Source organism: Centropristis striata, chromosome 14 (assembly GCF_030273125.1).
Source record: "Centropristis striata isolate RG_2023a ecotype Rhode Island chromosome 14, C.striata_1.0, whole genome shotgun sequence".
In the NCBI taxonomy this organism is placed as follows: Eukaryota; Metazoa; Chordata; class Actinopteri; order Perciformes; family Serranidae; genus Centropristis; species Centropristis striata.
Window position 1 is genome coordinate 9,093,986 of NC_081530.1, and position 13,421 is coordinate 9,107,406.

The window sequence follows — 13,421 nt, forward strand, 5'->3', positions numbered from 1 at the left end:
GTTGCAGTTGGTTTAACATGCGAACCCTCTCAGAAACAGTTTTTTTCTGAATTTTCTTGAAAATTTGGCTCCTGGCTCTGTGAGCCTACATTGGCATCCATACACGACATGTACAACACATTAGTGGTGCTCGTCTTGATCGTTATGGACCGTGAATATGTTGTTATTAACACTGAATGTAAGATGTTAATGGTAGACTTTGTTGTAAGCTAACGCTAACCCCGCTAACGCTAGCCTGTATCAATAACATTGCAGTTAAACAATAAAATAAATGGACTGATAGACATTTTCGTTGGTCTTGTTGGTCATGATAATCCTGCCCCAAGGCCCCTGACGTAAATGGTTCGTGGTTTCAAACCAGCAATGAGTTAGTGCTCATCACTGGCATCTCAGGTCTCCCGTACTTTAGCTGCATTACATTCAGTCTATCAAGCAGGGTTTGTACAGATTTTACAGGTAAATGCAAGTGTGTTTCAAGCACTTCAAGGTATTGGTAAGGTAAAAGAGTTATCATGGGTGGACTTAATGGAGCTAATATTAAAGATGAATGTAAATGCGGGAAGAGTACACAATCAAAAACAGACCCCATAGTTGGCTAAATCTCTTGAAAAGTGTAGTGGCGAGGGTGGATTTTCCTTTATAGGTCCATTTTACATCTCATTATGAAAAAGGCTGTAGGTGAAATTAAAGCTTTGTGGCCAGATCTGATTCTATATGAGGGTGAAATATTAATAACAGCAGCATGATCCTTTAAATCCAAGACAAACGGACACCTTCATATGGCTGTTCTACAAACAGACTAAAGAATGTCACAAACAGTACATGACATCTAATCCACATGCTAATATTGGCAACAAGATTTTGGCTTGATGTGTGGTGAAACCATTGAAATATATGATTGCTTATAGAAAACAATACCTGATGCTTTAAGTCATTTTAAAATCTCTGTCTGCAGTGAGGCAATGGAAATAGTACATAACGGTAAAAGTTTCTTCAAGTTAAAGTGAAACAAGCATACTCCTTTTGAAAAATAGCATTTCCCCAAGTGTGCATCATTTGGTACGAAACCAAAGTTAATATATCAATTTTGTACTGTAAATCTGAAATAAGGAAGGTCTCGTCGTTTGTGTATGTCTGTAAATGGAGCAATCTCTTGAAAAAATAGACATCCATGCTTCATGCTTTGCATCCCATTGTGTCCACGCTGTTCCGCACAGTGTTCTTCATCTGTTCCCAAGAATACTTTTTTATATTACACACAACCAAAAAAGGGGGGAAAAAGTGCTGAAATAAGATTTGGTAAGGAGCAGCATTGGAAATGTTTGACCTTGTGTATAAAACATGGAAACTCTTCTGTCCTGTGTGTGTCAGGGTTCAGATGGATTTCCTTCTCCTCATCAGCTGGTGATTGTCCGTGAAGCTGTGAAGGCCCGGAGACACCGAGCTGATGGGCGAAGGGAAGAAGCTGTTTTTCAAGGTGCTGGGTGAGATCTCCTCGATCCTGTAGGAAACCGAGTGAAAGTACTGATTGGGATTCAGTTGTGAGCTGAATGAGTTCTGATGGGAGAAGGCACAGCCCAGGCCTCCCATCCCTCCCCCAGAGCTGCCGAAGTCATGCGAGTGGTAGTGCATACAGGAGCAGACTGACTGCAAATCAGTCACTTCCGGCCGGTAAGGCTCGCGCCGCCGTCGGCCCCGCTGCAGCGATTCGTCCTGGATGTGGATGATCATGCTGTTTCGGTTGCCAGCGAGCGAGGCCCGTTCCTCTGCATCCCGCCGCTCGTCCTCGCTGTTCATAGTCAGGAAGCGGAGCACCACCAGGTTGAGGAAGGCCCCGATGACCGTTAGGCCCACCAGGATATACATGAAGCTAAAGGCCACATATAGGGGCTTCTTCTGGAGGGCCCGGTTCTTTTGAAGGGCGACAAAGTCCCCAAAGCCAATAGTTGTTAATGTGATGAAGCAGTAATAATAAGACTGGAAGAAGCTCCAATCCTCATAATGGGAGAAGGCAGCGGCGCCGATGCACAGCGTGCCGATGCAGGAGAAGAATCCTACAGTCACCATGTTCTCCATGGAGACGTCGGTGATGCTCATGCCGCAGCACTTCTTGATACGCTTCAGGAGGTACTTGACAAAAGTGTTCATCCTCTCGCCCAGACTTTGGAACATGACAAGAGTCAAAGGGATTCCCAGGACGGCATAAAACATGCAGAAGGCCTTCCCTGCATCGGTCCCCGGCGCTGCATGCCCATAGCCTGCAAAGAGAGCAGACAGACAGCAGAAATTAGTGATGTGGAAAGCAGCAGTAGCATCACAAGCACTTCCTGCTACTACAGCCCATACCAATACCCACACCAACTTCACAGGGCAAAAGTTCACAGATTACAGTAATGGCGGTCGATATAGAGAATTTTTGAGCAGGAATGTAAATAGACCCCTGTTTGGATTGTGCACTGATTTTGCACCAACATGTCAATGCAAGGGTACTTGCATTGAAGGGATTTAATTTCAACAAATGATTATTCAATAATAATACAAACAATTCTAGAAAGGACCACTGAATAAATGAATAGTAAATAAAAATGAAATACATAGCTTAATAAACATCAGTACTGTAATATCAGTCAATTGCAGATGATTTAACAAAAGGATAAATAAAAATGAAAATACATGAAAACATTCCTAAATCATTCAAGCTTATTTTTTTCGGCATCATATGTTCTGGAAAAAAGGTTTTCATATCGGAGCATATCACAAAAAACATATATACCAATGCTGATATGTTTGTAATAGTCAGTTCATAGATTTTATTATTTTTATTTATATTGTGTAACTGGCATGGAACCCTGGAGGGCAAAACACCTGTGACTAACACTGGTAACTTCACAGAGCTACTGTACAAACCTGTCTTTTTTTTTTATCTTGCACAACCCACAAGTGTTTAGATCACCTTAAAAGATGAAAAACAAAGGACCTGCAAGTATTCGGCACATGTTACATAGCTGTGCTGCGCTGCGCTATTTTAGTCTTTGCTGTGGTGAAACCTTCCAACTAGTTAGCATGCTAGCGTGCATGCTCTCCTTATCAACTCTTTGATCAAAACAGAATATTATAACTTTCAACACATACTCACTTTAGAAAGACCACTGTGGGAAACCATGTATTTTGTTTATGATGTGTGCATTTAGACTGGTTCCCCATAAACCTAGTCGTAACTAAAGCCATATAATAAGGTTAGAGCGCTAACTAACACTGACATCCAGGAACAAACATCTGAGCTATCTTGTTTGATAATCTAAACAAAGAACATTTTTCCTTGCAAAGGTGCTTTCTAAAATGAGTAATGAACATTATTATTCTGTTGTGATCAAGGAGTTGATAAGCAGACAGAATTCACGAGGGGGTCATCATCCCCATGTTCCCTATAGGGATGTTTTTTTAGAAAAAAGGTCCTTACGTACTTACTACCTCAAATTTAAATAGCCAGTTAGCTTTAATAGCTAACCAAGAGTGTTTACCTTAGCATGACTATTGTAGCTAGTAATATGAGGGGTCATCCCTAGATGTTCCCCGGGTCCTATATGTTCCCCGAGCAGTTCTTTTAGAAAGAAAGGTCCTATGTTCCCTGTTTTTCTGAAAAAGGGTTCTATGTCCCCAGTCTGTTACTTTTTCCACCATTACTGCCAAATTCCATGGCAAATAGGCCTAACCCCAACCCTAACCCTATTTAAAAAGCCAAAAAGTGAACTGCAAAGTAACCAGAAAGTAGCTGCTGTGCAAATTTAAGTTTTGGGCTGCTTGAGCTAAGGTGGGCCATGCGACGGTAGACCTGCTGGCCATGCTGAGAGTCTACTGTAAAGATTGATAGACTGCGGGGAACATAGGACCCAGGGAATATAGACACGCTCCTGTAGCTAGCTAGATAGGCTGTTAAGTAGTTTCAAACTTCTCCCCATCCAATTTAAGAAAGGCTGCATCCCTGCCAGAGCTGTACTGTGATGTTCAGCTAGATGTTATTTCTTGTAGAGAATATATTCATCATTCATTGGGACAGTGAAGGGGAATTACCTCCCTAACATTGGTTTCTTCTGTCAAGCTAACCATCACTCCACCAGCTGCCTCTAAATTTGGAAGCACAGGCATAGCAATGTGACATCCCTTGTGAAGGAAAAAATATTTAAAAAATGGAAATGAGTTTCTTTGACCATGGAGATGTGAGAGACGGCTAACTTTATTGTGTAATTGGTTGCATCAGTGGTCACTTTCAATGCCATTGTAGTCAGCTAGTGTGCCTCTCACAAGGGCACATGCAGTTGCACAAATCCACAATTTTTTCTCCTCTCACAAGTGTTCTTTCTGAGAAGAGATTCAGTAGAAACAGGGCCCAGCTTGTCTCTCTACGGTTTTGCATCCAACTGAACCACAACTATCTGGCATGTTAGCTAACAGTGGTGTACAAGCTGAGCTGTCATTGGTGATCAGTGAAAAGCTACTTTGTTTTGGGCTCCAGGTGGGGGTTCCAGTAATGCTTGATTGTCTTTTACTGTCATGGTTTAGCAGTTTTTCACCGTAAAATCTACAGACATTTTTTACAGTGTACTTGCCCATACTTACGTATAAGATAACCACAAATGGATAACAGCTATTCAATTGTCTGAAAAAATTGCAAACGGATGTTGACATCTGACTATGAATTTTGGCAATGTTGACAATATTTGCCAACCAAAAGGCTATATCGATTGGGCTCTACCCGTTACTGGAAAAGCCCCAGATCAGCTTTTGTTTATAAACATGACCAAGCAAGAAATCTCCCTAAGAGTCTGCGAGGGCTGCCAAAAGGGGCATTGAATGGGAGCATGCCACAGAAATGTGTCCACTCATTAATCTTATTTGGGCTGAAAGATTGTGGCGGGTGGGGCCTCCAATTAGTGAGAAGTTTCCGGTGAGGTAGAAGAGTCTGGAGGAGGGATTGGACTGGAGTCGGAGGGAGCCAATGAAGCTTTTAGCTTAATTAAACTTTATCTTTAGACCACAAAGTGCTGACTCACACACAAACAGACTTTTGGAAATCAACCTGTGGGGCTAACAATAGGATTCATACACTGTGTTCGATTTAATTTTCAAATGCATTATAAATGATTTTATGAGCTTCACAGGAGATTACAGCATGAATGGAGCTGTTGAATATGCACGGCTGGAAAAAAAAGAGTGTTGTATTGATTATCGCTCTTCTACCACAGCCCATAACTGTGAGTATTAAACACTAAAATCATAGCCAAGAACACCCACCATCCGTTGGCATGTGTATCTGCCTTCCAAGCAGAGACATAATATTTTTGGTGTATGCCATTTATTTTTTATTTTTTAGATATGTCCTGAACAAGTTCTGTGTCTTGCACTCTCAAATATTGATTCTGTGTTTTCCCATTTGGCTCACTACCCACGTCCACTTGATGGAAATTAAAAGACACACTGTATTCATGCTGTAATAATCAATGCATTATCAAGGTAGTTTCGGATATGTGATGTATTGATTTGTTTGATTTTTTATTATTAGTTTAAATTGAAAAGGTGTCAGAGTTAACAATGCATTTGAAGCCGTTTTTTTAAGTTAACAATGGGTCAAATGACTTTGTGAAAGGGGTCTCTTCTATTGATGCACCCACCAGTTATCTCACAGCTCTCCAGTTCCTTTCTAAACAACAATGGTGGCTCCTAAAGTGTAGTTGGATGCTACAATAGCATGAGTTATATCAAGGTGTTCACACATTTTTGTGCACAGATATGGTAATAATAATGGTCCATATTAAAAACTGCAACTGTAACCGCACAACCCAAAAATGCATAAATTGCATATATTTAATTTCATGAAAATCCAATATGCAATTCAGGGACAACCCTTGCAAGGATAATTTTTCCCAGTTTTTTTAATCTCTTAAAACAATTCAAACAAACAAACAAACAAAGATAAAGCCCTGGCAGGTGAAAAATGGGCTGGATGCATTTGTTGTTGTAATACTCATTTTGGCCACAAGAGTGAAATCTTTCTACAAGGTAAAACTTGTTTTTTTTAAGTTAGGGAACTTAGATATATTTTTCTGGCAAAGCCTTTTTTAGCTGATCTTAAGTCAGAAACATAAGAGAAAACAATTTAGAACAGACTTGAAAATTGACTATCGAAAAAAACTTTTCTGTAACCACCTGTTATCACGTTCAGTACTCGAATCACATGAAGATTACGGAGCAAACTCCATTTGCTGAGTTTGCCCAAAAAAAGCAGGGGAAAAAACAATAATTCTGCCTACACAGAAACAATCACTGTCTCTGAATGGGTCCCAGTGAGCTGCCAGAAAGTGGCACACTGTAGCTTGCTCTAGAAAACGGTAAGCACAAAATGTAAAGTAAATTTAAATGCAACAAAACATGCAGGACCTCTGGTCGGGTCTTCCAGTTTGAGCTCCGTGCAGGAAGCTGAAGGATCAGCTGCAGGTCAGCAGCAGCCCACTGTCACTGCTGTGTGCTGACTGCAGATGAGCTCATAGGATTCTTTGAACAATGAGCAGCAATGTGCACCCACATACACATAAAGGCTTCTTGAAAAAATGAAAACCCACAAATCTTTGCTCTCTCAAACAACAAAGACAGAATGTTAGAAAGAAATGTTAATGTGCTTTGTGTAAATAAGATAACCAAGACAAATATGATGCAAATCTATAACTAGTGGCTTTATCGTGATAACAGATATGAGGAATTAATAGAAATTGCTGTTTACGGAAAGAAAGAAATATTTAAAGACCTTGCATACTGCTTGTGAAAAATCAATTTGGGGTCAAAGTAAACATCATGTGCAAGATGCAGCAGAACATGCTTCTCAAAAGTGTTAGTCAATTTTAATTACATCTCAGGACAGATTTGTATTCGAACCAGCCATCTGTCTTCCTCCCTCTTTGCTCAAAATTAGCAAATTAATTGATATTGATTCTTATTGCTTGAATTTGTTCTCACGCAGTAATTAGGACATAATGAATTACAGTGGCAGCTGTGAAGAAATGACAACTTTTATTTGATTTGTGCTCCGACTCGACTGTGCAGGCAGATTACCACAAATCTCCCCCGCAGATAATCTTTCGACATTATGTTTAACACTCAAAGACATCATGCCAACTAAAGACTATTTCTGTTTGGACGAGTCATTTGAGGTTTGTGTGCAACTGTTGCTCTCAGCAGCTTCTCCCAGCTACAATCAGACTGGAGTGTACTAGCTATTGATTCAACAGCCGCCAACTGCAGGGTCACTACACTTCTTTGTGTTTCCTATTAGATCTGCCATCCTCGTTTTAAGTTTGAAACTAGACAGATGAGTGCCTGAGTGTCCATGTGGTGATGGTTGATGTACAAGGTCTGGATCTGTAAGTGACAGAACTGACATGAAAGCAGTATATTGCAGAGAGTAATACAAAGAGCTTAAAGGGTCTGTTTTGGGTGGGTCAAAGAGTTAGTCAGTGCGTTTACATGCACAGTTTAATCGAGCTATGCTTAAAAATCGATTTTGGCGCCTTATCAGACTTCTGTCCTTGTCCCAGTTTACATGCAACTGAGAAAACTAATTAACTGAGGGGAACGTGTCCTCCTTCTTTCACTGGGTGGTGATATGCGTCGTTTCAGCGAGTTTATATGGCCCCTTTTCTGGTTGAACTCAGTTTGACACTTTTTGCCGTCGCTACTGACTAATGTGACCGGCTAACGCAACCGGCTAACGTGCAACTGGCTAATGTGACCGGCTAACGTGCAACTGGCTAATGTGACCGGCTAACGTGCAACTGGCTAATGTGACCGGCTAACGTGTGACTGGCTAATGTGACCAGCTAACGTGCGACTGGCTAACGCAACCGGCTAACGTGCAACTGGCTAATGCGACCAGCTAACGTGACCGGCTCATGTGCGACCAGCTTTCTTGGATGTTTTTGTCCCGGGGGTCATACGTCAGTGCGGGGATGGAGCATGGGAACATGCGCACATGCGTTGTCTTGTCATACATGCCAGGGAATATCCAATTCCAATCACATTATCTGGGTGTCCTAATCGGAGTTGGAGAACATTAGTCAGACTAACACTTCAGTTGTCCAGTTATAGTCAGATTAAGGCTATAACTTGGTTTTTTTCCAAGTGTCATGTAAACGTGTGTGAGACAACATGCATAACTGGTTCTGGTAGTTAATTGTTAATTGTTTGTCACAGTCGGTGGTCACTTACAGAAACCACCTAGAAAGCATCCCTGCATTCCCAAACTCCCACCTCCTCCCACCTGTTCAAAAATATCATACCTCGTTGCCTGCTGAAACACAGATAAATGAATAATGCACAAGTCATGCCTGCGGATTTTCCCTATTTCCGCACCACATATCTGCATCTCGACTTTTCCGCATTGCAACTTTCTTCGAGTCAGGGTTATAGTTGTTTTAAAGCTCAACCAGGTTCTTGTACCTAGTGTTAGTCAAGTGGTTTCATTGCTTAAAGTGAACTTGTTGTAAATTAATTTGAAGATGCATTAAAATATCAGACATAGAGAGTTCTGGATTGCGGGCCTTTGTGTTCACAGAGAGACAACCACTAGAGAAAATACTAGAAGTTTATTTAAAAAGCCACTATACATGTGACCAGCAGCAACTGACACACACTCCCTGACACGTCTAAAAGCGAAGTAAAGGGGTTCTATTTGTGTCGGTATCACATACCAAGTTGTGACAAAGTGTCTGTATCTGTTAAGTTGGAATGAGAATCGGTTGGCCATCCACCTCCTCTCCTTCCCACCTGACAGCGAAACTACATTTTAACATCACATCGATTCATCACCGGACAAAAAACGTTGCATATTAACGCATCTGTGGTTTGCACTAACATACAATGCCAACATTTTTATCTTGCAAATGATCTGGTGGTGCTTGTCTGTCTCTTATCATTTTTGCACTGTATTATACTGTGCTCTAATGGTACTGTTTAGTTGTAAAGTTCGAGAAATTGACTGATTCCCCTGCTATTATCTTCATCGATCTTGACAAAGGCATCTGCTAAATGACCAGTCTTATTGTCGAGTGCATTACTGTGGCATAATTGTTTAGTTCCCCCCAGTTGCATTTCAATTGGCTGCTCATTTGTTCAGTCAGTTGTCACAATCGGTGGTCACTGACAGAAACCACCTAGAAAGCATTCCTGTTCCCATTTCAGATTTTAGTATTTTACTATATTTTAATGAATTCCCAGAGTCATTCTCAGCTCTCATTCAAATGATATGCAATTCCAACACTGTTTAGGGACCCGAGTATGCAGAAATACTACCCAACAAGGCAACATCTTACTATGCTTTACTTACTCTACAAAGTTACCCACTTTGACTCTGTCTTCATTGGCAATGGTTTAACTTGGTGTTTAGTCAGAGTTGCAACACCTTGCATGAGAACACTACAGAGGTCAAAGGCCAAATGGCCTTGCCTGTTTTCCCACCGCTGAAATTCAATTACAGCCTATTTAGACAGTGAAGTTGGCGATTAAATGGGTTGAATACATTTCTTTATACCAGTATATATTGTTATATTCTGATAGGCTATTTGTGCCCATCTCTAAAATAAAATAATTTAAGAATCCTGCCCATAGTGAGCTCTCATGTTTCAGCTTTAGCCCCAACATTCATTATTGTCCTTACAGTTCTCAAGGCAATATATACAGGGTGATTTAAAGGGATTTACAGGGACTCAGTGAGATGACCTGCAGCCCTACAGAGTGGATATGAACTTCTCCAAGTCATCAGGTGTGACATTTTCAAATCAATAATGTCCACTTGGCTACTCTCTGTTATATTGTTCATGAAGTTTGCTTTGCTGTCTCAGTTGATCCTCTGCTGCACAAGTTTCTGATGCATTTCACAACTATGGCATCTTTTACAGAACAAAAAGGACACAAAACAAGTCCTTAGCCCTTAATAAATAAAAGAGGTCTTGGATTATGACTTTATTTATTTTCCGAGCCAGCCTCAAAGTATTTCTTTGTTGCTGTAGATGCAACGTGTGGTTTTCTGTTGGAGCACCGCACTGTGTAATCTGTTTGTCCTGTTATAATGACTCTATTATCTGCTGTTGTCTTGGGAACAGACGTATTTGCTCTGCCACACAGAGCCCTGCCATGCACAGGTGCTTTTGTACTCATGTGTGCACAGGTGACCGCGTGTGTTCAGCGCAGCGTGTAGTGCAGCGGAAAGAGAATCACACCCTTTAATGAAAGATAAAAGCACAAGAAAGGCACGGTCAGTCACTCAAATATTACATAACAAGACACTTTTGGAAAATGGAGGCTTGTGTTGTGGACATGCAGGAAGGAGACGAAGACATATGACATGTTTTCAATCTATATTCTCCTGCCAGCTGCAGCAGACAAGATTTGTTTGCAGAAACACACCGGTCTTATCAGCCAGAGGCACAAAGTGTGCCTGCAACAGAGAAGCGCTCCACAATCCACTAATTGAGATGCTGTAATTTTGCCCAAATGTAAATCTGATGCGGGGAAGCTCACAAGAAATCTTTGAGAAATTGTCTCCTAAACGCATTTTCCTTTAACAGAAATCCTTTACTTAGTGTGTCTTAGTATTTAAGAAGGGTGGATTATAATAAACAATATAACAATTGATTGCTTTAATGAAAAACTAACATGTTTTTGTAACAACTGCAGATAAAAAGCATTTGTAGCATTCCTCAATAAGCCTGACATTCAAAAGTGGAATACAATTAAATCTGATGTCCATCTGCTAAAAAACAAACAGTGAAAAAATAGAGTTTAAGTCTTATTTTCTGTGTACTTTAGTGTGAGTTTACAATAAGAGTATTTTAGGTGAGTTTAGTGCAGCGGTTCCTTTCTCAGAACATTTCATTTTGAGCATTTTCTGTTTCACTGCACATCTGTTGAGTCACTCTTTAAATGTTTGAACAAACCAGAGTGGGAAGTGTGATAACACTTCAACACAAAGGTGCCTCATGAAAATATTTTTAGAGTCACTGGGAATAGGAAGAGGTAGCTCAACACACTTCAATGTCACAACCCCCAGCTATGATAAAACAAGATGAAAGTCTAAGGTCATGCTAGCAGCTCTGTGAGGCTGTACTTTAAGAAAAAGGCTCAGCATGTTACTCATTTACACTGCTAACATTCTAATGTGGCAGGTCAAGCTGTTCTCATCCACTGTTTTTTTTTAAATAGATTTTATTGATTTTTATCAAAACAAAAACATAAACAACATATAAGTGCTGACTATTATATTCACAAAGATATCGCAACATATAGGAAAATAAACCAGCATCCAAACCAAAATGACTTCAAGTACCTCACAACTGACCTCACTCCAAAAAATAAATAAAATAAAATAAAAAATAAATAAAAGTAAGAAAGGCAGCAATAAAAGAAAAGGGAGGAGAAAAAAAGAAAAGTAAAAGAAAAAAGGCAGCAATAAAAGAAAAAGAAAAAAGAAAAAGGGGTCTCAGTTACAGTCACCCCCAGCTGTCGTATCAAAGTAAAAATTAGAAATTATGCAAATGCACAAGACAATAACAGGGTGGATGAGGTTAATAAGAATGAATTATGAATTGATTAAATGAAAAAGACAGTTAAAGAGTAAAATTAAATTTCATATACCTAAATAAATTAAATGAAACCATGTGTATACACATACACAATTACAGAGACAAGTACAATCGAGGCAAAAATAGAGAAAATAGAAAAGGGGAAAACTAAAACTGGCAATAACAGATATGAAAATATAAATCATCCAGTAGAGGTATTCCACTGTTTGTATGTTTATCTATGAAAAACAATGGACTGAAATGTATAGGAAACCAACACAATTGCGAGCCAGGAGACGATGCTTATTTGTTGTGATGCGGTGACCTCTAGTGGCCGTAGTATTTGTGCGCGAAGGAGGAAGTTAGGAAACATACTTATTATATAGATCGATAAAATACATTGAGGTTGGGTGGACAGGTGGGAGAGTTGTAAGTTTTTGAATTTGTAAATAAACTTGAAGGTGAATTTGTCAATGTACTAGTTATAAAGAACGATAAAATCCGTTGAGGGTGGGTGGTTAAAACTTAGTAGTTATGTTCTGTTTTACAACATGAAATAAAATGATCATATTTCATAGAATATCATTTGAATGTTGTGTATAAGTTATCAGAAGATATCACACATACTTGTTACCTGCAATATTGGCATAATGTTTATCATGTTCTCCAGCTTAGTTCAGCATATTAGCATGCTAACATTGCTCTAAAAATAAAGTAAATCTCAGGCTGATGGGGATGTGAATCTTTTTTGCAGGTTGTAAACCAAAGTATTGGACAAACTGATATTGTGACACAGATCACCATCAATGGCAACATGAATGTGCACACCAAATTTCATTGAAAACTACAAATTTGAACCTCGTGGTGGTGCTAGAGGAAAAGTCAGAGGATTTCAAAATAATTTGCATAAATTGTCTTGGAACCATGAATGTTCCTAATTTAATGTCAGTCCATCAGAAAGTGGATGAGTGAGCATTTTGTGGTGCGGTGATAGCTAAAAAGTCTAGAAATGTCATAATGATTGTTCATCTCTGACCCTGCTGTAACATCATTCTGACAGGACTGCATCATGGTCCTCAACCACCGAAAATCAACTAATGTCACTTCTTTTTACATCACTCTAGAGTCTCTACTGGCTCCCCGTTGCTAATGCTCTCCTACATGGCGAATGCAAAAGGCAAAGTAGTCACATTGCCAACAACTGGTTTGGAACAAATAGTTGTGTTGGTGCTATAGGCTACACATGGCTGTAATCAGCCAGTAAACAGAGTAGAAGTACAAACAAGTCACCTTGGCCATCTCACCAATCTACAATAGAAAAATGGAGGAATTTGGTTCCATTGGGCAAGTTTTAATTGCTAAAGCTAATGCTAAGATAAAAAACATAAATGTCGATTGGGAGGCATGAAATCTCACCCCAAACTCTTTCCGGTGTGGCCATTCAGTGGTGGAATGAGTTACCAAGTTCGATTCGGTCAGCAGTATCCATTTCTGTCTTCAATTGCTCAAAGAGCTGCCTCTTCTGAGAGTACTTACTCACCTAATATGCACTTCCTCCCTCTCTCTATCTCTTGATCTTTCTCTTGCTCTGTCTCCAAGAAAAGTCATTTTCAAATAACTTTTTACATATTGATTCATACACCTGCATGCCTTGTGGCGCTTGTGGAACTGAGTGTTGAGGCACTTATTCTCAAAGGCTTGTGTGGCTTGGTTTGAACCTCATTTGTACATCACTTTGGACAAAAGCACCTGTCAAATGAAAACGTCAATATAAATAATTCATCCTCCTACCATAAATTTCTCATGGCAACCCTT

At 39.8% G+C, this 13,421-nt stretch overlaps 1 protein-coding gene across 1 annotated transcript in view; it reads right to left on the bottom strand.

Annotated features, from left to right (window-relative positions):
* Positions 1-506: 506 nt before the first annotated feature.
* kcnk9 (potassium channel, subfamily K, member 9) overlaps positions 507-13,421 on the bottom strand; it is a 69,376-nt gene continuing 56,461 nt past the window's right edge. Inside the window, exon 2 of the mRNA XM_059350161.1 lies at positions 507-2,258. Within this exon, the coding sequence (XP_059206144.1) occupies positions 1,375-2,258 (884 nt within the window). The 3' untranslated portion in view covers positions 507-1,374. The remainder of the gene's footprint in view (positions 2,259-13,421) is intronic.